We start from the raw sequence: 21,580 nt of genomic DNA, 5'->3' as shown, positions 1-21,580 counted from the left end.
GTTTCATCTCACATCTAGAAAATTGGCCAAAAAATGAGAAAAATTGGGAATGGTCAATGTTGGAAGGGTTATGGAAAGATGGGCATACATGCAGAGTGGGTGAAGCTACAAATAAATCCAACAATTCTGGAAAACAATTTGAAACTTTGGGAAGAAAGTGACTCAAATGTCTGTATCCTTTGACCCATAGTTTGCACTGTTGGCATATGTCCTGGTCAAATGACAAATTGAAAGATTCCATATGCCAAAATATTCATAGCAGCCCTCTTTATGACCCATCAATTGGGAAATTGCTAAGCAAATTGTAAGACATAGGTGTAATGGACTATGAGCGTGATATAAGAAAGGACAAATGATGAATACAGAGAAGGCTGGAAAGACTTGTATGGGCTCATGCAGAGTGAAATAAGCAGAATCAAGAAAACAAAACACAATGATTACAGTGACTGAAATGGTCAGGATAACAGCAAATTAATCAAAACTGAATGCTGCAGAATCTCAAGGACCAAGACAGGCCATAAAGAGATGTATACAATAAGATACCTACCCCAACTCCTTTGCAGAGTTGGGGGTCCATTGGTGTGGAAGACTGAATGCAATGTCAGATTTGTTTTCATATTTAGATTCTTTTTTTATTTCTTTTCTCTTCACGTTTTAGAGAATTATTTCTTATAGAGGATGACTTTGTTGGAGGGGGTTGAGAGAGATATAGGAATAAATATAGGGAATATAAAAACAAAAGATAGCAATTTTAAAAATCTGCTTTTAAAAGAAATACTCTTATGCACAAGTTTTTTTTTTTTACACATTGTCCAAGAATATAATGGACATACATAGTTTGTACAATAGTGTGTTTTGGGAGATTGTAATCAACTCATACTCATAAACCTTTTATTGATTAACCATATGTAATTAAAATATTCATTGATTATACTGGTTATATTTTGACTCAACTATATTATTCAAATAATTTTTCATCATAATGAGAATTGGTTCAATCAGGTAACTACTTTACATGAGTAACTTAGCATTAATAACTTTTAAGAGTAACTCCTAAAAATCATAGTTGGGCAGAAAAGTCAGTTTGTAGATTAATAGGCCCAATAATTATGAGAGGGAAAAGTTATACCCTGAGGAGAGATGAACTATTAAGGACAAAAATGGAGGCCACAACTTGAAGAGAAAGTACCCCTGGGAAAGAGAAAAAAAATGGCATTCCTAGGTTTTCACTGAACCATTCTTGGAGGGTGCACAGAAGCTCCAAGTTAGGCAAAGAAAAAGTAGAGAATCTATGAGATTCTCAGCTATCAAAAAAAAAAAGCATGCTAAAGTTCTGAGAAAAATTGAGTGAGCAGGGTGGGGAAGTACCCTCTGAGTTTCTTGTTAAGAAAGAGAAAGGGGAAAAAAACCCAACAATATATAATCATCCTTGTCACAACAAGAGGGAAAAAGATGTCTTGACTCTTCAGTTTTTAATACATTTTTTTCAAAGTGAAGAATACATGATTATCTGATATCACATCAACTACCCCAGTCAAAGTTCCACCAACCTGGAGACCACCATGGAGACCTGGAATCAGAACTACTTTGAGACTCCTTCCTCCAAAGGTGCCATACAGAAGCCTGCCAAAGTAGATACTATTGGGAGTTGAAACATAGGAATAAAGGGCAGAGATAGCTCAGAAACATTATTTGCTCTATAATATTTCTATTTCAGATGGTCTTGCAAGTATTTGTTATATACTATATATATATATATACACACACATACATACGTACTCACATATATATGTTATATATATGTGTGTGTGTGTGTGTGTGTAAGTGTATGTGTGTTACATAGCTACACTGATGAGCATTAAAGAAAAAGTATGTGTCCAAGGACCAGACCATTTTATGTTGGAAGAGGAAAGAGAGGTTACCTGTGACCTGAGAATTACTGACTGATTCTTTGGACCTAGTTCTTCTAATCCTATTTTGATTCTGAATGAAATTTGGTTCCAGAATTGCCAATTAATTAAGTACATCTCCATGCTAATTAAAGGACAGGAAAATCAGGTCTGTGGTAAACCAATAAGGGGATGCCAGTTTCAATGAAGGAAGAAATTAGTGTCTTAAGAAAAGTCTTGCCACCGCCTGCTGAGTCTAGATCTCTAATACTTACCACTACTCACATATACATACATATATATGTGTGTGTATGTATATGCATGTATAGATACATATATACATACACATATATGTCTATAATAGTTTTAATTTCTATAAGTTAATATTTATTCAATTCAAAAAATAATTTATTGTTTGTTCAGAGCACCATTCTGGGTGTTGGAGACACAGATGTGAAGAACAAATACATTCCCTTTAAAAAGTATACAGTCTACGGACACGAACATAAGTAAGCGAATTACACAAGTAAGAATAATTCAAAGTACAGTTATCCCTTCCATGTCTGGGATTTAGGGGTGTGGTGTCCCCTGTTGGAAAATCCATGTAAAAATTTTTGACCCTCCCATCATACCCGAGAAGTCTGAATTATTATGGTATTAAAAAGACAAAAATGTTGCTATTACACAATACCATACACATAATTCATGCATTTCTGAGTTTCTAAATTTTTTTATGTTGTCTGTTGGCCTTTATGTCTCATCTGCAGCTTCCACAAAACTCCCCCCAAATTCCCATTTAATTTCTTATGCTGACCTACCATATATCAAAACCACGATGGGAAAGGTTGCTATGTGGAAGGGGGTAATTGTAAAGTGCGTGAGAGCGTAGGCACAAATCAGACTTGGAATCAGTTCAGTAGTGACAAGTCTTACTAATAATCATTTTAATTGCTTCAATTTATCTTATGCTCTTATGGGCATTCCCATAAGCAGTCTACAAATATTCCCTATCAAGGGACCAGCCAGGATGACAGAGGAGGAAGAAGTCCAGCCCAGTTCCCCCACCATCATACAACTCCTCCCCCTGTCATCACACAACTCAATTTCTCCAGTCCTGATCCTTGAAAGAGGAGGAACTACAGAGAGCCCCTGAAGAAAAAGGTTCTTATCATGGTTGCTCTGTTCTGTTTCTAGAGGTGGAATCCAAGAATCTACCTCAAGATGAGACGCAGAACTTCAGTATGATCATACTAATCCCGAAAGAAGAGGGAACTGAAACTTGACACCCAGGAAGACAGCAGGTCCCCAGTGAAGTCACTCAGATTCCCAAAGAGGAGTAAACAAAAAAAGATAAATAGCTTTTATGATGCCAGTTATGGCATCTCAAACAACTGCAAGCAAAGTCTCAAAAAAAAAAGAGAGAGAAAAGAAAAAGGAAAAAAGAAACCTTGGAGTTGTTTCAATTTTCCTTTCTCTAATCAAAAGTGACTTAGAACACTTCTTCACATGCCTATAGATGCCTTTGATTTCTTCATTTGAAAAGTGCCTATTCATATCCTTTGACCATTTATCAATTGGGGAATGGCTTGTATTCTTATAAATTTGACTCAGTCTTCTATATATTTGAGAAATGAGATCTTTATCAGAGATACTTGCTGTAATAATTGTTTCCCAGAAGGACCTATTTGCTCAAAAACATTTATAGCATCTCTTTTTCAGGTGGCTGAGAAATGGAAATCAAAGGGATGCCCATCAATTGGGGAATGACTAAAGAAACTGTGATATATGGTTGTAATGGAATACTATTGTACTATAAGAAATGATGTGAGGGATGATTTCAGAAAAACCTTGAAAGATTTACATGAACTGATGCATAATGAAGTGAATAGAACTAGGAGAACATTGTATATGAATACAGCAATATTGTTTGATGAAGAACTCTGAATGACTTAGCTATTTACAATACAATGATCCAAGACAATCCCAAAGGATTCATGATGGAGCACACTATCTGACTTTAGAGAAAGAACTGATATTCTTTGAATATAGACTGAAGCATGCTATTTTTCACTGTCATTTATTTATTTGAATCTTCTTATACAAAATGAATAATATAGAAACATTATATAAATGCACATGGATAACCTATATTTTATTATCATCTCAGAGAAGGAGGAGGGAAAGGAAGGAGGGATAGAATTCGGAACTCAAAATGTTAAATAAAATGTAAAAGAAAAAGAAAAATATTCTCCTCCCAAGCTTTCTGTTTTTCTTCTAATCTTAATATAATGAAAATTATCTATTTTACATTTTGTAATGCTCTCTCTTATTTGGTCATGAATTCTTCCCTTCTCCATAGATCTGACAGGTAGACTATTCCTTGCTCCTCTAATTTGCTCATGGTGTCACCCTTTATGTCTAAATAATGTATTCATTTTGACCCTGTATTGGTATATGGTATGAAATATTGGTCCATACCTAGTTTGTACCCTACTGGTTTCCAGTTTTCCCAAAAGTTTTTGCCAAATGGTGATTTCTTATTCCAAAGGCTGGGGTCTTTTAGTTTTATCAAACAGTAGCTTACTATGGTCCTGGACTTCTGTTTCTTGTGTACCTAATCTATTCCACTAATCCACAACTCTACTTCTTAGCCAGCATGAGATGGTTTAGATGATTACTGCTTTATAATATAGTTTGAGATCTGGTATTGCCAGGCCACCTTTCTTTGTATTTTTTTTATTAATTCCCTTGATATTCTTGACCTTTTATTCTTCCAGATCAATTTTTTATTGTTTATTGTTTACATTCAAATGAGGGGGATGATACCAGAGTACCTTCAGAACAATAATGTCTTCAAGGGTCATAGAAGCTAAATAATACAAAAGACCTGGAAAATAATATGTTAAGGACTAGCTAAATAAGTTACAGAGATAGTAAAACTTTGATGGGGGAAGAGGAACTCAATATACCCTTTTGAAGGCTAGATAAATCTAAGCAAAATAAAAAAGAGAAGAAGTTAAGGACCCTAAAAGAATTTTAGAAAAGTTATATATAACAGACTTGTGGCAATTATTGAATAGAAATAGAGAGGAGTATATACATACATACATTCATATATATATGTATATATATATATGTGTACATACACATATATATTAGCTGTGCATAGCATCTTTCCAAAAGTAGACCATATGTTAGGTCATAAAATCTCAAAAATGCAGAAAAACAGAAATATTAAACACATTTTTACAGACCACTATGCAACAAAAATTATATTAAATAAGGAGCTCCTGAAGAAAGGTTTAAAATTAATTGGAGACTGAAGAATGGGTAAATCAAAGAATATAAAATAATAGATGATTCCATCAAAGAGAATGACAACAATTAAAAATTATACCAAAATGTTTGGGCCACAGTCAAAATAGTCCTCAGGGGAAATAGAATGTCTTTAAATATTTTCATCAATAAAAGAAAAAAAGAATAGATTCATGAATTGGGCATGCAGCTAAAAATATTAGAAAGGCAACAAATTTTAAGATACCAATTTTTTTATCTATAAGACTACATTTGGATAAACAACAGTTTATTATCATTCTTCCTAAAATGTGGTATTACTGAACAAAATACCATTTTCCAAATATGGTTTAACCAGGGAAGAATACAGTGGTAGTATCACCACTCATCCAACTTTAGTAAAAGTCCTATCCCTTTTTTGATATTTATTCTCTTACATTAGTTTAATCCCAAGTTTTTAAAAAGAAATTCTGAAAATCAGAGATTAACAAAATTATAAGTAAAAAATCAAACTCATTGAGTTAATAAATAAAAAGGAATTTTTTAAAAAAGCAACCAGTAAAATGTATACAATGTATGTCATTATCGAATTTGATCTATAAAAAGAGAAAAGAAAACCAAATCCAATTTCAAAAATGAACAAAGGGAATTCAAAACAAATGTAGAAAAAATAAAAAACCTCACAGGAAAATGTTTTGCCCAAGCATGTACCATTAAAACTACAAACATACTTAAACAGATGAATATATATAAAAATATGAAATAGTCATAAAAATAGAACAAGAAATAGAGAGCTTAAATGACCCAATCTCAGAAAGACAAGTTAAACTAGTCATCAATGAGATTCTCAAAGAAAAATTATACCAGATATAGTTACAATGAGTTCTTTCAAACATTTAAAGAACAATTAATTCTAATATTATATAAGGTGCTTAAAAAAATAGGAGAGAGGGTTCTATCAAATTTCCTTCAATGATATAAATATGGTCTTGATATTTAAATTGGAAAGACTCACCACAGAGAAGGAAAATGATTGAACCACATCCCTAATGAATAGTGACACAAAAATTTAAATAAAATACTAGTAAAGACACTATATTAACATATCACAAAGATTATATAATATGACCAGGTTGGATTTATACTAGGAATGCAGCACTTGTTCAATAAGAGAACTATAAACACAATGGACCATATTGAATACAAAAAAACCAAAATCATATGATTAATATCAAAAGATAGGGAAAAAGCTTTGACAAGATACAACACTGATTCTATTTTTTTTTAAAGTGCACTAGAAAACATAGAACTAAAAGGATCTTTTCTCAGTAATGGTTGGTTGTTGTCCGTCTTCAGAAAGGACAAAAATGACATCGTCATGATAAAGTGAAATTTCATTGTGTCCAGCTGTGACTGATCAGACCAATACGAGCTCAGAATGCTCTACCATAGGTTGGGCACAGATAGTCCTTATGAATGTTTGGGGTGAATATCCCCAGTTTACAGATCCTGCATTTCCTTTGTGCTGTCTCAATTCTGCTTTGCTCAAAGAGCACAGCACCCTTTCTTAGGTGGGCACACCATGCTGAGCAGTCCTGTGCCAGTGTCTCCCATGTTGCACAGTCAAATCCAAAGTTCTTGAGAGAGACCTTGAAAGTGTCCTTGTATCATTTCTTCTGGCCATCATGTGATCACCTGCCCCATGCAAGTTCTCCATAAAAGTCTTTTTGGCAAGAGTACATTTTGCATTCAAACAACGTGGCCAGCCCATCAGAGTTGTGCTCTCTGAAGCATAGTTTGAATACTTGGCAGTTCAGCTCAAGCAAGGACTTCATTGTCTGCCAGGTGATCCTCAGAATCTTCCTGAGAGTTCAAATGGAAGCGATTCAGTTTCCTGGCATGGTGCTAGTAGATTGTTCATGTATCACAAGCGTATAACAATGAGGTCAGCACAAAGGCTCTGTAGACCTTCAGTTTGGTAGTCAGTCTAATACTTCTCTCCCAAACTTTTCTTCAGAGCCTCCCAAATACTGCGCTAGCTCTGGCAATGTGTGCATCAACCTCATTGTCAATGTGTACATCCCTGGAAAGCAGACTACCAAGGTGAGTGAACTTATTCACAGCATTCAAAACTCCATTTGCTGTAACCAATGGTTCCACATATGGATAGTGTGGTGGTGGCTGATGGAGCGTCTGTGTTTTCTTGGTGTTAATTATTAGACCAAAATTAGCACAGGCAGCACAGAATTGAACCATGCTTTGTTGCATCTCAGCTTCAGAGGTTGCATTGAGTGCACAATCATCTGCAAACAGAAAGTCATGTACCAACACTCCCTCCACTTTGGTCTTGGCTTGTAACCTTTTCAAATTGAAGAACTTGCCATCAGTATTGTAGTTGACCTTAATGCCATGTTCATCCTCATTGAAAGCATTTGTCAACATGGCTGAAAACATCATGCTAAAAAGCATAGGAGCAAGCACACGGCTCTGTTTCTTTCCATTGGTGAGTGGGAAGGCACGAGAGCATTGTCCATTATCCAGAATTTGGGCAAACATGCCATCATGAAACTGATGTACAATATTGATGAACTTCTCCGGGTAACCAAATTTTGACAATTTTCCATGAGTCCTCAAGACTAACAGTGCCAAAGGCCTTGGTCAGATCTACAAACATTGTGTACAGACATCTGTTGTGCTCTTGGCATTTCTCCTGGAGTTGTTGGGCAGCAAACACCATATCGAATGTTCCTAGGACCTTTCTGAAGCAACATTGGCTCTCAGGTATATGACCATTTTCCAGGTGAAGGATCAGACTGTTAAGAGGAACTCTAGCAAGAACTTGGCCAGCAGTGATTAAGAGAGAGGGATCCCCCTGTGATTGTTGCAGGACAATCTATTCCCTTTACTCTTATGGAGATGGACAGTGGAGGCATCCTTGAACTCCTGGGGGATAACCTCTTCTTGCCATACAACCTGAAAAATTTCAGTCAGCTATTCCATGAGCAATGATTCCCCTACCTTGTAAATCTCAGCTGGAATAGAAGCAGCACCAGGTGCTTTGCCACATGAAAGGAGCCTAATGGCCCTCAAATCTCTTCTTCAGTTGGAAGTTCAGCTAAGGAGAGATTGACTTCAACCTGAGGTAAACGGTTAATGGCCTCAGCATTGACTGATGATGGTCTGTTGAGAACACTATGCAAGTGTTTAGCCCATCTCTCTAGGATCATGTCCTTATCCCTAATCAAAGTGACTCCATCAGCACTGAGTAGTTGTGATGCACCATAGGTTTTTGGTCCATAAATAGCTTTCAGGGAATCATAAAAGCTCTTTGGATTGTTATTATCAACAAAAAACTGAATTTCATCTGCCTTCTTACTGAGCCAAGAATTCTGCATCTCTCTAAGCTTTGCTTGTACTTTGCTTTTGATGGAATTAAATGCTGCCTTCTTAGAGGTAGATGAACTGTCCTGCTGGTAAATTCTGTGGAGTTCTCATTTTTCATTTAGCAGCTTCTGAATTTCCTCATCATTGTCATCAAACCAGTCTTGGTGTTTGCAAGTGTTCTGACCCAGATGAGCAAATGCAGTGCTGTACACCAAATCTCTCAAAGCTATCCACTCCTTTTCTGCTCCACTGTTGCCAACTGTGTATTGGCTCAACTTTTCCTCCAAATCAACAACAAATTGTTAACACTCAGAGAAGAGCTCTAATTTGTTGACGTTAATTCTTCTTGTACTCATTTTGCCTTGGGGTGGTGCTTTTGATGAATGTGAATATTTAACTTGCAAAGGATTACTCTAGGATAAGTCCAGCACTCTGTATCACACATTGCCTTTGTCACTCTCACATCTTGTCAGTCTCTTCTCCTTACAGTCACATAGTTTATTAGATGCCAGTGTTTGTTGTGAGGGTGCATCCATGAAGTTTTATCGCATTGAGGTAAATGGAAGACAGTGCTGGTGATGAGAAGGTCATGGGATGCACAAGACTTCAGCAGTAAATGACCTTTGCTGTTGCTGCTTCCAACTCCATTCCTCCCTAGGACTCCCTGCCAAGTCTGGCAGTCTGAACCTACTCTAGCATTAAAGTCACCCAGAATTATAAGCTTGTCCTCTTTTGACACATTGATAATAAGGGTCTCTAGGTCTTCATAAATTTTTTTCTTTGACTTAATCAGGGTTTGTCATGATGGGAGCATAGGCACTGATGATGGTGGCATGGAGTTTTCATGCAAGTGGCAATCACATTGTCATGAGTCTGCCATTCACTCTCTTTGGCAGGCTTACCAGCTTGCTGATTAGATTAGCTTGGATTGCAAAACCCTCTCCAGCTTCACAGTGCTCCCCTTCACTGCGCCCACTCCAGAAAAAGGTATATCCAGCTCCAACTTCAGTAAGCTGGCCTTCATTTACCAACCTTGTTTCACTCAGGGCTGCTATTTGGATGCAATACCTGTTGAGTTCTCTTGCAACAAGAGCAGTTCTTCTTTCAGGTCTCCTGGGTTTTGTGTTGCCTATTAGTGTGTGCATGTTCTATGTGCCAGTGGTGAGTGGAATCATCTTTGCAGATGTTTTTGTACATTTTTTTTGTGTTTCAACTGCAGAGTTGGGTAAGGAGACAATGTTTAGGACACCTTTTCTAGCCTCCTTCCTCACACCAGGAGGTGAGCAGTGCGATCCTTCAAAGGCTGCTCAGACACCCAGGGGGCTGCCGAGTCCCACTGCTGCTTCCAGTGAGAAATGACCTTATGGCCTGGGATGCCTGTGTGCAGGGTTGTGACTGCAGCTCCCAGTATATCCACACCTGCTGCTTCATCACTTGCCTGTTGCCATAGGATTTTGAGGCATAATAGTGAAATGGTATGAGTGATGTCTTTTGATTTGTGCATAAATTGGATTTAAGTGAGACAGTGTTGCATGAAGTCGTCAGCCTCACTCTCTTCTGCAGAGTCATCATAGTCCAGTGGCAGGACAGAGTCAAGACAGCTGGTGATGGTTCATGATGCAGTGGATGACCTTGAAGTCTTCGGTGTCTAACCAAGTTCTAAGTGTTCCACATCACCTGCTTCATCTGCCTTCATGGCCGTTGGAAGAAAGTGTTCACATCTGCCCGTTCCACCATAGGAAGTCTTCACATGCTTGGGGTAGACACCCCCTAACTCACCAGTGGGTTTGAGAACCCTTGGTTACCTTCAACCTGGTTTGGCCTGTCTGCTGTAATGGTTCACTGGGGTGTAGCTGCGGCACATGCTGCAGCTTCTTGGAGCCACAGGTGAGAATTAGGTGGAACAGGTGGACACCAAAGGTGGAAAAGGGCTCGGCAGCCATCACACCAAAGATACTGGTCCTCTCTGAACACACCCTACATCTCACTCAAAAAAGGATCTTTTTTCATTAATAGTAATATCTACACAACATTCAAAATCAGCATTATACGAAATGGGATAAACTAGAGAACTTTCCAGTAAGATCAGGAGTAAATCAAAGATGTCCATTTTCACCATTGCTACTTGATATAATGCTAAGAAATCCTAGCCATAACAATAAGACAAGAAAAATAAATTTAAGGAATAAATGTAGGCAAGAAAGAAACAAATCCATCACATTTCTTGCTGGTGATGCAATGGTTTGTTTTCAAAATGCTAGAGAGTTAACAAAATATCACTTGAAATTAGTGTGTTCAGTAAAGTTGCAAGATATAAAACAAATCCACATAAATCATTAAAATTTCTATATATTATCAACATAACTGAACAGAGACAGAAAGAGAATTTCATTTAAAATAACTATGGAATGTATAAAATAGTTGAACATTTGCCTATCAGATCACACACAGCAACTATATGACTATATGTGACTGCAACTATAAAACATTCTTTATACAAATAGAGACAGGTCTAAACGATTACAGAAATATTAGTCATAAGTAGGCCAAGCCAATATAAAAAAAGAGACAATACTATGTAAATTAATTTATTATTGTCTATCAAACTACCAAAGGATGACTTTTTAGAGCCAGGAAAAACAGTGGAAATCATGTGGAAGAATACAAAATTAATCTCAAGGGAAATAATCCAAAGGAGCCTAGCAGGACTCAATCTCAAACTATAATACAAAGTAGTAATCATGAAAATGATTGGTACTGATTAAGAAATAAGGAGTAGCCTAGGTTTGCTAAACCCAAATATCCTAGCTATCAGGATAAGAATTCACTATTCAGCAGAAACTACTAGAAAATGGGAAAGCAGTCTCACAAAGATTTGGTGTACATACCAGCTCATACCATGTACAAGCTAAGTTCTAAATGGTTACATGACTTAGATCTTAAGGGTGACATAATAAACAAATTACAAAAGGAAGGAAGAAATTACCTCTTAGATCTATGGATAGAGAAGCAATTCATGACCAAACAAGGGATAGAGAGGATCACAGAAGATAAAATGGATAGTTTTGATTACATAAAATTAAAAAGTTTTTTGTACAAACAAAAACAATGCAGTTAGAGAGTAGGAGGGAAACGTGGTTAACTTGGGAAAATCTTTATGACAAATGTCTCGGTCTCATTTCTGAGATATATAAGGAATTGATTCAAACTTTCTAAGAACAAGAACTACTCCTTAATTGATAAATGGTCACAGGATAGATGAACAGGTAGTTTTTAAAGGGAGAAAAACAAGCTCTCAATTTCCATGTGGAAATATTTTTAAAATTGCTAATAATTAGAGAAACATACATTAAAGATATTCTGAAGTTCCACTTCACAGAAAACCTGGCAAAAATGACCAAGAAAAGTAACATGTTCAAGGGGTTGAAGCAAAACAAACAGGTTCTCTCTCCTAGGAGTTAACGTCCCAAAGCCTCTGTCTACGGGTATTTGTGGGGCAACATCTCACGATCTCTCATCATCCCCAAAATGAATTGCCTAGCATGCCAAAGTTGCAAGTCATGATTCTGAACACCTATCTTCCTTCAAAGTGCCACAGATGCCACTTTCTATTCAATTAAAGCTTTTTACTAAGCTCCATAATATGCCCCAATATACACCCAATAATCTCTCCACAATTTACTGATCTGTATATATATTATACCCCACAACCTATTAGAATATAATTTCCTTGGTGGTAGAGTCATGCTAATTTTTTATCTTTGTTATTCCACTGCCTTGCTCATGGTAAATGTTTAATAGTAGCTACCATTTATGTATCATTAAACTTTGCAAAGCACTTTACATATCAATCAATAGCAACTACTATGTGTTAGATTTTGTACTAAGGATTGGAAATATAAAAAAGAGGCAAAAGACAGTCCCTTCCCTGAAGCAGCTTACACAATTATATACATATAGAATAAATAAGAAATAATTAATAGAGGAGAGGCACTGGGATTAAGAGAGTTTGGGGAAGGTTTCCTGTAAAAAATGTTATGTGATCTTATTGGGTCCTCATAACAACCTTATGAAGTAGGTATTATTATTATCCCCATTTCACAGACAAGGGAACTGAAACTGTGAAAGGCTAAGTGACTTATCCATGGTCACACAGCTAGTTAAGATCTGAGATGAGATTTCAACTAACATCTTTCTGGTTTCAAATCTAATACGTTATCCATTTGTACCACCAGTTTTCTCATGCTTAATAAATATTTGGTAAGTCTAATTGAATAATGAAAAATTAATCATTAATCAATATTTTCCACTTTATTTAAAAGAACTGCATATGTTTTATTCCTAGGCTATTCAGCTAGTGAAAGAAGATATAGCAAATCTTCAAAGGGAAGGGCAAAATAATATTGATTCTGTAGAAAAAATGAATTTGGAACTGGAAGAGCTTCAAGGTAATAAACAATTCATTATTATAAAGATTTTTATAACCTTTAAAGAGGATTTTTAGAAGTATGACTTCAGATCTTCAGATTTTTTTAGATTAGCAATGTGAAATTATTTTCAATAATTTTTGAAAATTTTCCCTTAGATACATATGTGAAAATGTGGGAAGAAACTCTGAATACAATAAAGGTGAGTCCTTATCTTTGCTTAATATGATTCCATTGCTTCACATACACTAACAATGCAAGTCACGGAACCTTTACAACTTACTAGATGGTCTTCATGAATTGCTATGCCCAAGAAAATTCGTGATTTGAGGGTGGGATTCAGCAAAAATAAGATCCTCGAGGGAAGCAACTGTTTCATTTTTGCATCTATAGCTCCAATGCTTACCAATATACTTTGCATGTTGCCTTAAAAAAAGCTTGCTGAATTTGTTGAATGGTCAGCATTCTAGTGATGACCCACTCCAAACTATGTATAGAAGGAGAGGATGGAGAGGGTGAAACACTCACTCAAATGAATTCAATAGCAGAAGGTTCAGGTTTACTGAGTCAATCAATTAAAAAGTGAGTCCTTAATCAATTTGAAAAGATTGTCACTGGATGAAAGCAGATGACATCATTCAGGAAATATCTAATGACTGAATGAAAAAATCAGACACACCCCCTAAGCCACGCATAGTGAGCTAGTTTAGCACCTCTCCTCAGCAACAGCAGTCCAGTCCAATGGTGGTAGAATCCAGTGTTGAAGGATTCCCCGGAGGAAATCGTCCTTGAGCTAGGAGAAGCAAGTTTCTCTTCCCTACCTCATCACTAATCAGGTGACTATCTTGTGCACTACAAAAGTTCACCATGAGTCTCCATCAGTTAGAACAGTATCCCCAGAACAGCAGAGGCTGACAACAGCATCTTCATCAAAAGGGGAGGACCAACTAGGTGGTGCAGTACTGGGCCTGGAGTCAGAAAGACTCATCTTCCTGAGTTCACGTCTAGTGTCAGACACTTACTAGCTGTCTAGACAAGTCACTCAACTCTGTTTGCCTTGACTTCCTCATCTGTAAAATGAACTGGAGAAAGAAATGGCAAACCCGTCCAGTAGCTTTACTAAGAAAACCCCAAATGGGGTCAAAAAGAATTAGGAATGAATGAATGAACAAGAAGAAGAAGGGGAGAGGGGGACAAACATCAAGACAAATTAGATCCACTGAAGAAAAAACAGCTTCAAGGCTCAACAAGGGGATTTGGAAGACTCATCAAGAATTACATCAAAAAGAAACTTCTTTAGGACCCTACAAATAAATTTCCAATAACCAGGAATTGTGAGTTTACCCTTTGACCACACTTGCTGGCTAAATTTGAGCCCAGTCTATCCAGGGATCTTACGAAGACAAGGGAATAGTGCATACACAGTTCGAGTTGAGGTTATTGTGACAAAGGTCTTTATTATATATTAGTAAACAACTCTTTCTAAAAACTAAATAAATGGCTTATAATAAATTGGGAGTACACTCATAGGGGCTCAAGAGGGATGGTACTAGAAAAGCACAATCGAGCAGGATTACCAATAGCACCCTGAATAAAGTAGGGACTAGGTCCATCTATGTGAATAAAACCTGGAGAGGGAGCATTGGAGGAGGATAGTTAGTTAGGTTTATCTGTGACTAACAGACCAAATCTTATTTCACTGCAATAACCAATTAAAACAAAAAGCTGAATTAGCCCTATGCAGCTAAGTCCATAGTACACTTCCCCAAAGCCTAAGAGGGTACCAAACTTTGACTTCTTTGTCAAGATTTTAACCTTGAGGCTCTTCATTTGGCACTACAGTAGCTCTCCACACCTGTATATCACCTCCAGAACTGGACTCCTCCATCTCCAAGTCCAGTGTGGATGGAAAATCCTATCACTCCTTTCTAAGGTTCCATTTTTTCCAAAGTTCAAAGGGGACTTATACTAACACTACATCCAAACCTGCTATCAATACCAATTAGCTCCAGAAGGTAACACAAAAATAAATATTAGAATCAGTTTGGATTTTGTCAGTGCAAACTGTCTCAAAGAGTTCAAGCTGGAATTCAGTCGCCACTCCGTACCTGGGCTGGGCCATTCAAGTATGTTTCTGAAACTTGTTCCTTGCTCCAGTACACATGAGTGTGCCCATGCTCACTCATGACCAAATCCTCTCCCCTCTGAGTCTATGACCCAGACCTCAGAGACAGGCAACAGGGCTTTCAGATGGCACCCTTTCCTATAATCAGTTCTAGTTTGGGGATCCCCTGAGATCTCCTTCTGCTCCAGAGGTTCCTGCCCTAGGACTCTATCTGAGTTCTCGTTCCATCCCTGGTGCTGAAATGTCTCCTGCCACTGTCACCCCACCCCCTACTCAAGACCAGCCCCCTTCCCCAAAATCTACAGACCTCTCTTCCCTGGGCTGGAAAAAAGACTGACTGTGTGACTTGGCTTTTCCAATTATTTGTACTAATGAATTTTCTAGAATGCTGTGAAGGAAGTGTGTTGGGTGAGCTAGGTAAAAAAACTTCTTACTCTACAACTATCTTCACTCTGCCCCTGCTTGACATGTTTTCTGACAGAGACATATAGTTTGATATCATCCATGTCATCAAATGATTAATAAGATATTTTGGTTCAATTTCTCGTTAATTTAAAAGGCATTCTCCATTGTCTTTGGGGGATGGTTATGATGATGCAATTAAGGCTAGGAAGGACCATAATGGGCTTAAAATTTCTTCCTGAAAATGTCACATTTTATGCCAGTTTTTCTTGATATTATTGTATATTGCCTTTATCATGGCTTGTTTCAAGTAGATAATATTTTTCCATGTGAACATGAAAAAATCTCCAATGTTCTCACTATCCTAGGGTCTGTTATATATATATATGCATTAGCTGAAGAAGTCATGAGTGTAGAACTGGGTAAAAGCCTTTTCCATCATCACTAAAGGCAATATAAAACTTGTTCTTTACATGTCTGAAGCTTTTTAGCAATTTTTTTGTGTTTAATTAATATATTATTTTCTTACAAGTTTTTATAGATGTTTAAGAAATTAAAAATGTTTTATATAAACATGTAAGTGGTCTATACATATTTGAGAAGTCTGTTTTTTTGTCATAAAAGATATCTTCTGTTAAGAAAAGAAATATCAGCACTAAGAGGAAATTGGTAAAATGGTATCATTACTATCATTATCATTATTATTACAGAAATTTAAAGAAGACAGTCAGGTTACCATGGAAGACATTGTAGAGCTAATAAGAAAGCTTTGTAAGAGAGAAGAAAAACTAAGGATCATTTGTGGTTGGCTCAGAAGGAACGTTGATAATCTGGAATACATAATTGATTATAAGGAGTCAAACATGGACATTACGTAAGTAATGTTCTCAAAGTCTTAAGTTTCTAATTGTACTTAGACCTCTGACTAGACTAATTAAAGAAGCAAGAAAGGCAACTGTGATGGTGTGGGTGAAGAAGAGGGCCAAGTGTTATGAAGGGATAATGTGCATATGAGTAATTTTTCCATGTTTTAAAGGGCCATATTTTTCACGCCTGAAAATCTACTCTTCATGGCACAGAAGCCTTTGTTTTGTGTAGCATAGTGAGGTCAGATCTTTCAATAAGCATACAGTGAATACAGTTTTCAAACCTTGCCTAGGGTACATGAATATCTTATTCTTCTATCTGTTCCTTCAATCTAACTATAGTCTATGACAAAAAGAGCTGAAGTTATGTTCATCATACAATAACATTATCATAATATCTTGATTAGAGCCTCAAATACAACTAAAAAAATGAATACTCATTTCTGCAATTAAAATTCTCAAGCAGCATTGGTGGGAAATGAAATCTTCCATTTTTATGGAATTCAAGATAACTAAAAAGTGCCAAAGTGTGTCCAATTTAACCCCTTTGAAATGAATATCTTTTTAGAGTGACTGACGAAGAGAAAAAGAAGACAGAGTCATATCACAAAACTACGGAAAAAGGTGGGTAGAGTTCAGTAGGTAATCTTTGTTAAATAATGGAGTCCGTTAGACAATGAAAGAACCTAAGTCCCTTGAGAGCAGGGATTACTTCATTTTTGTCTGGGCATCCTTAGAAGCTAGCATGTAGTAGTAGACTCTTAATAAGCTTTTGTTGGGTGACTGACATTTAATAGATTTTATTTTATTTCATAATGTCTTATGGCCTCCATAAGATGATATTCCAAAAGACAGACCAATAAAATAAATCACTTTGTATTTTGATTCTTCAATCAATCAATAAGCAAGTGCCTACAAAGTGCCAAGCACTTTGTGTTAAATGCTGGGGATTAAAGAAAAAAAAAGGAGGTAAGAGACCATCTCTGACCTCACGGAGCTTACAATTTAATGGGGAAGACAAAATGCAAACAAATGTATACAAACAAGCCCCATAAAGGATAAATAGGAAATGATTAATAAGAGGTAAGGAACTAATATTAAGGGTGGGAGAGAGGGGTTGGGAAAGAATTCCTGTAGATGGTGAAATTTTAGTTGAGCCTCAGAGGAAGCCAGGATATAGCCAGAGAAACTCACAGAGCTGAGAGGAGTGCCTTGTTCATGGAACCGTCGGGAGGCCACAGTCAGGGGATCAAAGAGTACATGGCAGGGAGCAAGGTAACAAGACTGGAAAGATAGGAGGGGGCTAGGTTGTCAAGGGCTTTGAACACAAAACCGAGGATTTTGTGTTTGATCCCTGGAGGCTGTAAGGGACCACTGGGGTTGCTAGAGTAGGGGGAATAAAGGTAGTTAGAACTGAGCTTTAGGAAGATCACTGGGTGGTAAGTACTGAAAACGTCTTTTTGTTTATTGTTAATATAATTTTGCTTCCTAATGGGAAGAGCCTCCCCACCATTAATGCACCTGCCCATTATAGGAAGCTTGATTAGGGGAAGCCCACACCTTTTGTTAATTTTCTAATGAGGCACTGATTCTCAAGGGTTGTGATGCCCTCTGGCTCTGAAAAATGTGTAAGTACTGTAAGGGGAGGTTTTACTTTGGAGCTTAGTTTTTGAAAGAAGCTTTGTGTGCCAGTAGACTGTGTAAGAGCAAGCCTTGACTTAGATCATAAGAACTAGAGCCACTAGAAAACACGGAATCCATCTAGTTTAATCCTTTCATTTTATACCTGAGAAAATGAGGTCTAAGAATGTTGTTACAGCAAAGATTCAAATGAACACAAAGCTAAAAGAAAAAATAAAAATGAGAAAAAGAGATGTTATGTAATTAAAAGTATTATAACCTGAGCACTGAAAATGTTATTGTTGCTAAAAAAAAGTGGGGGGGGGGGGTAAGAGGAGGAAATGAATGGATGAAGGACATTAACATCAATGATACCAATTTTACACAAAATTAATCAATGTCAATCTGGATGAAGAAATCCAATATTATCACTTGGAAAGCTGGAAATCTAAATAGGAACTTGATAGCAACAGTTATATCCTGATAGTCCAATTTAAGTGACATTGCACTAAAAAGCTAAAGTGTTGGAAACCAACTGAACAAATAAAATAATGATGATACTCTGAAACCTTAGAAAGAATGATGGATAGAAAAAAAAAGATTAAGAAATCCAAGGAGAAAATATAGCAAGTCATTTATGCAGCCCATTTCCACAGAAATAGGCAGCCAGAAACCTGCTAAGGAAAAGGTTCAGTCAGAAAAGTGTGGCCCTGGGAGAGGAGTACATAGAAGTCTTCTAGTGTACAGACCAAGAAAGTTTTGAGCCTGAAGCTACGTGTGTGCTGGGGCAGAGGCACATGGGAGCACAGATCAGGGTCTTTCCAAGGAGGTCTAGAGTCAGAAGCTATTTCAAATGGGCACAAAAGCCTATGGGGCTCTGACAGAGAGGACTTAAAGCTTTGAGCTTAAAACTGCCCTAGACTTTTGGGACTCTTTTATGGAGTCAGGGATACTCAGAAAAAAATCCAGAAATTAGTAACTCTACATCATCTCCAAACATGATTTCAAAGAAATTTATAGATGTGTGCCACACGCTGTACTAGAACTCCTTCAAAAAATGAAACAAGAATTTTAAAAATTATATAAATGAGATGAAAGCTCTAGAGGAAAAAATTGCAAAGTACCAAAGTATGTGAACTTATACACAACATTCAAAACTTTTCCATTTGCTATAACCAATGGTTCCACGTATGAATGGTGTGGTGGTGGCTGATGGAGCACCTGTCTTTTCTTAGTATTAATTGCTAGGCCAGAATTAGCACACACAGCAGAAAACTGATCCATATTTTGCTACATCTCAGCTTCAGAGGCTACCCTGAGTGCACAGTCATCTGCAAACAGAAAATCATGAACCAACTCTCCCTCCACTTTGGTCTTGGCTTATAGCCTTTTCAGATTGAAGAATTTACCAGCAATGTGGTGGCCAATGTTGATGCTATGTTCATCCTCATTGAAAGCATTTAACATGGCTGAAAACATCACACTAAAAAACATGAGAGCAAGCATACAGTCTTGTTTCATCGCATTGGTGACTGGGAAGGCACGAGAGCATTGACCACTATCCAGAACCCTGGTAAACGTTCCATCATGAAATTGACATACAATGCTGATAAACTTCTCTGGCAACCAAATTTTGACAATTTTCCATGAGCCCTCACTACTAACAATACCAAAGGTCTTGGTCAAATTTACAAATGTGTAGAGGCTTCTGTCATTTCTCCTAGAGTTGTCGGGCAGCAAACACCATATTGACTGTTCCTCAGCCCTTCCTGAAGCCACACTGGCTCTCAGACAGATGATCATCTTCCAGGTGAAGGATATTAAGGACTCTAGCAAGAACCTTGCCAGCAACGACTGAGAGAGGCCTCCTCCCCTGTGATTGTCACAGGACTATTTCCTTTACCTTAATAGAGACAACAGAGGCATTCTTGAATTCCTGGGGGATAACCTTCCCTTGCCAAATAACTTGGAATATTCAGGCAGCTTTTGTAATGGACCCCCTAACTTGTAAATTTCAGCTGGAATAGAATCAGCACCAGGTGCATTGTCACATGAAAGGAGCCTAATGGCATTCAAAGTTGAAGCTTCAGCTAGAGGTATTGACTTCACCCTGAGGTAAATGGTCAATGGCTCAGTATTGATTGATGGTGATTGTTGAGAACACAGGAAAAAAGGAACTACAGGATTGTAGGGCAAATGTCCTGATTCTCCATCACCTCTTGCCCTAAGAGTGGAATGTATAAACTATAGGCTGGTGATCTTGATTTTATTATTAAAGGGATGGTTTATGAGCATCTGCAAATAGGCTTCATGAAGAAAATACATACTGCCAACAAGGGGCAGCTAGGTGGTGCTGTGGACAGACTACCAGTGCAAGTCAGGAGGACCCGAGTTCAAATCTCACCTCAGACACTTGACACTCACTAGCTGTGTGACCTTGGGCAAGTCACTTAACCCCAATTGCCTCATCCTGGGTCATCTCCAGTCATCCCGATGAATATCTGGTCACTGGATTCAGATAGCTCTGGAGGAGAAGTGAGGCTGGTGACCTGCACAGCCCTCCACTCAAAACAAAGTCAAGTGCAAGTCATGTCATTATTTCGCTGATGACGTGGTCTTCTTCGGCAACAAAGGACAAACACATACTGCCAACATAATCTCATTTCCATTTTTCACTGGTTTATGAGAGACTGTATAAATCTAGGTTATCTAGCTTTTAGCAAAACATTAGTCTTTATGAAATTCTTATAGCCAAAGTAGAGAGGAAGACTAGAGGGATATTCCATGGATAATTAAGTTTTGAAACTAATTTGAATGGCAAAAGTCAGAGTAAGCAGATGAATTTCATTTTGGAGTACTTCTTAGCTTTATGTTGTCCAATATTTCATTACCATCCATCATTTGTCTAAAGGCTTGTTCGGCACAATAAAAGTTAAAGATAACACAATGTTTTAAGGGAGAGCTAACCTAAGGGATGAATCAGGATTCCAAAAGACTTTGATATAGTAAGACAATGGGTCAAATGAGATTTAACAGAAATAAACAGATGATTTCCCCAATTGATAAATGGCCAAAGCATATGAACAGGTAGTTTTCAGAGGAAAAAATTAAAGCTATCTAGTCATATCAAAAAATGTTCTAAATCACTATTGATTAGAGAGATGCAAATCAAAACAATTATTAGGTACCTTATCACACCTATCAGGTTGGCTAACATGACAAAATAAGAAAATGATAAATGTTAGAGATGTGGGAAAATTGGTACACTGATTCATTGTTGGTAGAGCTGTAAGCTGATCCAACCATTCTGGAGAGCAATTTGGAACTATATCCAAAGGGCTATAAAAATGTGCATGCTGTTTGACCCAGCAATACAATTTCTAAGGCTATATCCCAAAGAAATCATAAAAATACGGCAAGGACCCATGTGTACAAAACTATTTATAGGTGGCCAAGAACTGGAAATTGAAGGGATATCTATCAGCTGGGGAATGGCCGAACAAGTTGTCATATATGATTGTGATGGAATACTATTGTGCTATAAGGAATGATAAACAGGGGCAGCTAGGTGGC

The 21,580-nt window shown here is 37.3% G+C and overlaps 1 protein-coding gene across 3 annotated transcripts in view; it reads left to right on the top strand.

Moving 5' to 3' along the window:
- Window positions 1–21,580, top strand: part of CCDC175 (coiled-coil domain containing 175) — a 118,737-nt gene that overhangs the window by 93,672 nt on the left and 3,485 nt on the right. For all 3 annotated transcript variants that reach the window (XM_072629348.1, XM_072629349.1, XM_072629347.1), the window contains exons 17-20: window positions 12,913–13,015; window positions 13,153–13,196; window positions 16,232–16,395; window positions 16,956–17,011. In XM_072629348.1, coding sequence (XP_072485449.1) covers window positions 12,913–13,015; window positions 13,153–13,196; window positions 16,232–16,395; window positions 16,956–17,011 — 367 coding nt within the window. The remainder of the gene's footprint in view (window positions 1–12,912; window positions 13,016–13,152; window positions 13,197–16,231; window positions 16,396–16,955; window positions 17,012–21,580) is intronic.

This window comes from Notamacropus eugenii, chromosome 1, assembly GCF_028372415.1.
Source record: "Notamacropus eugenii isolate mMacEug1 chromosome 1, mMacEug1.pri_v2, whole genome shotgun sequence".
Lineage (NCBI taxonomy): Eukaryota > Metazoa > Chordata > Mammalia > Diprotodontia > Macropodidae > Notamacropus > Notamacropus eugenii.
Note: the sequence above shows the minus strand (reverse complement) of the source record. Positions and strands in the feature narration are given on the sequence as shown.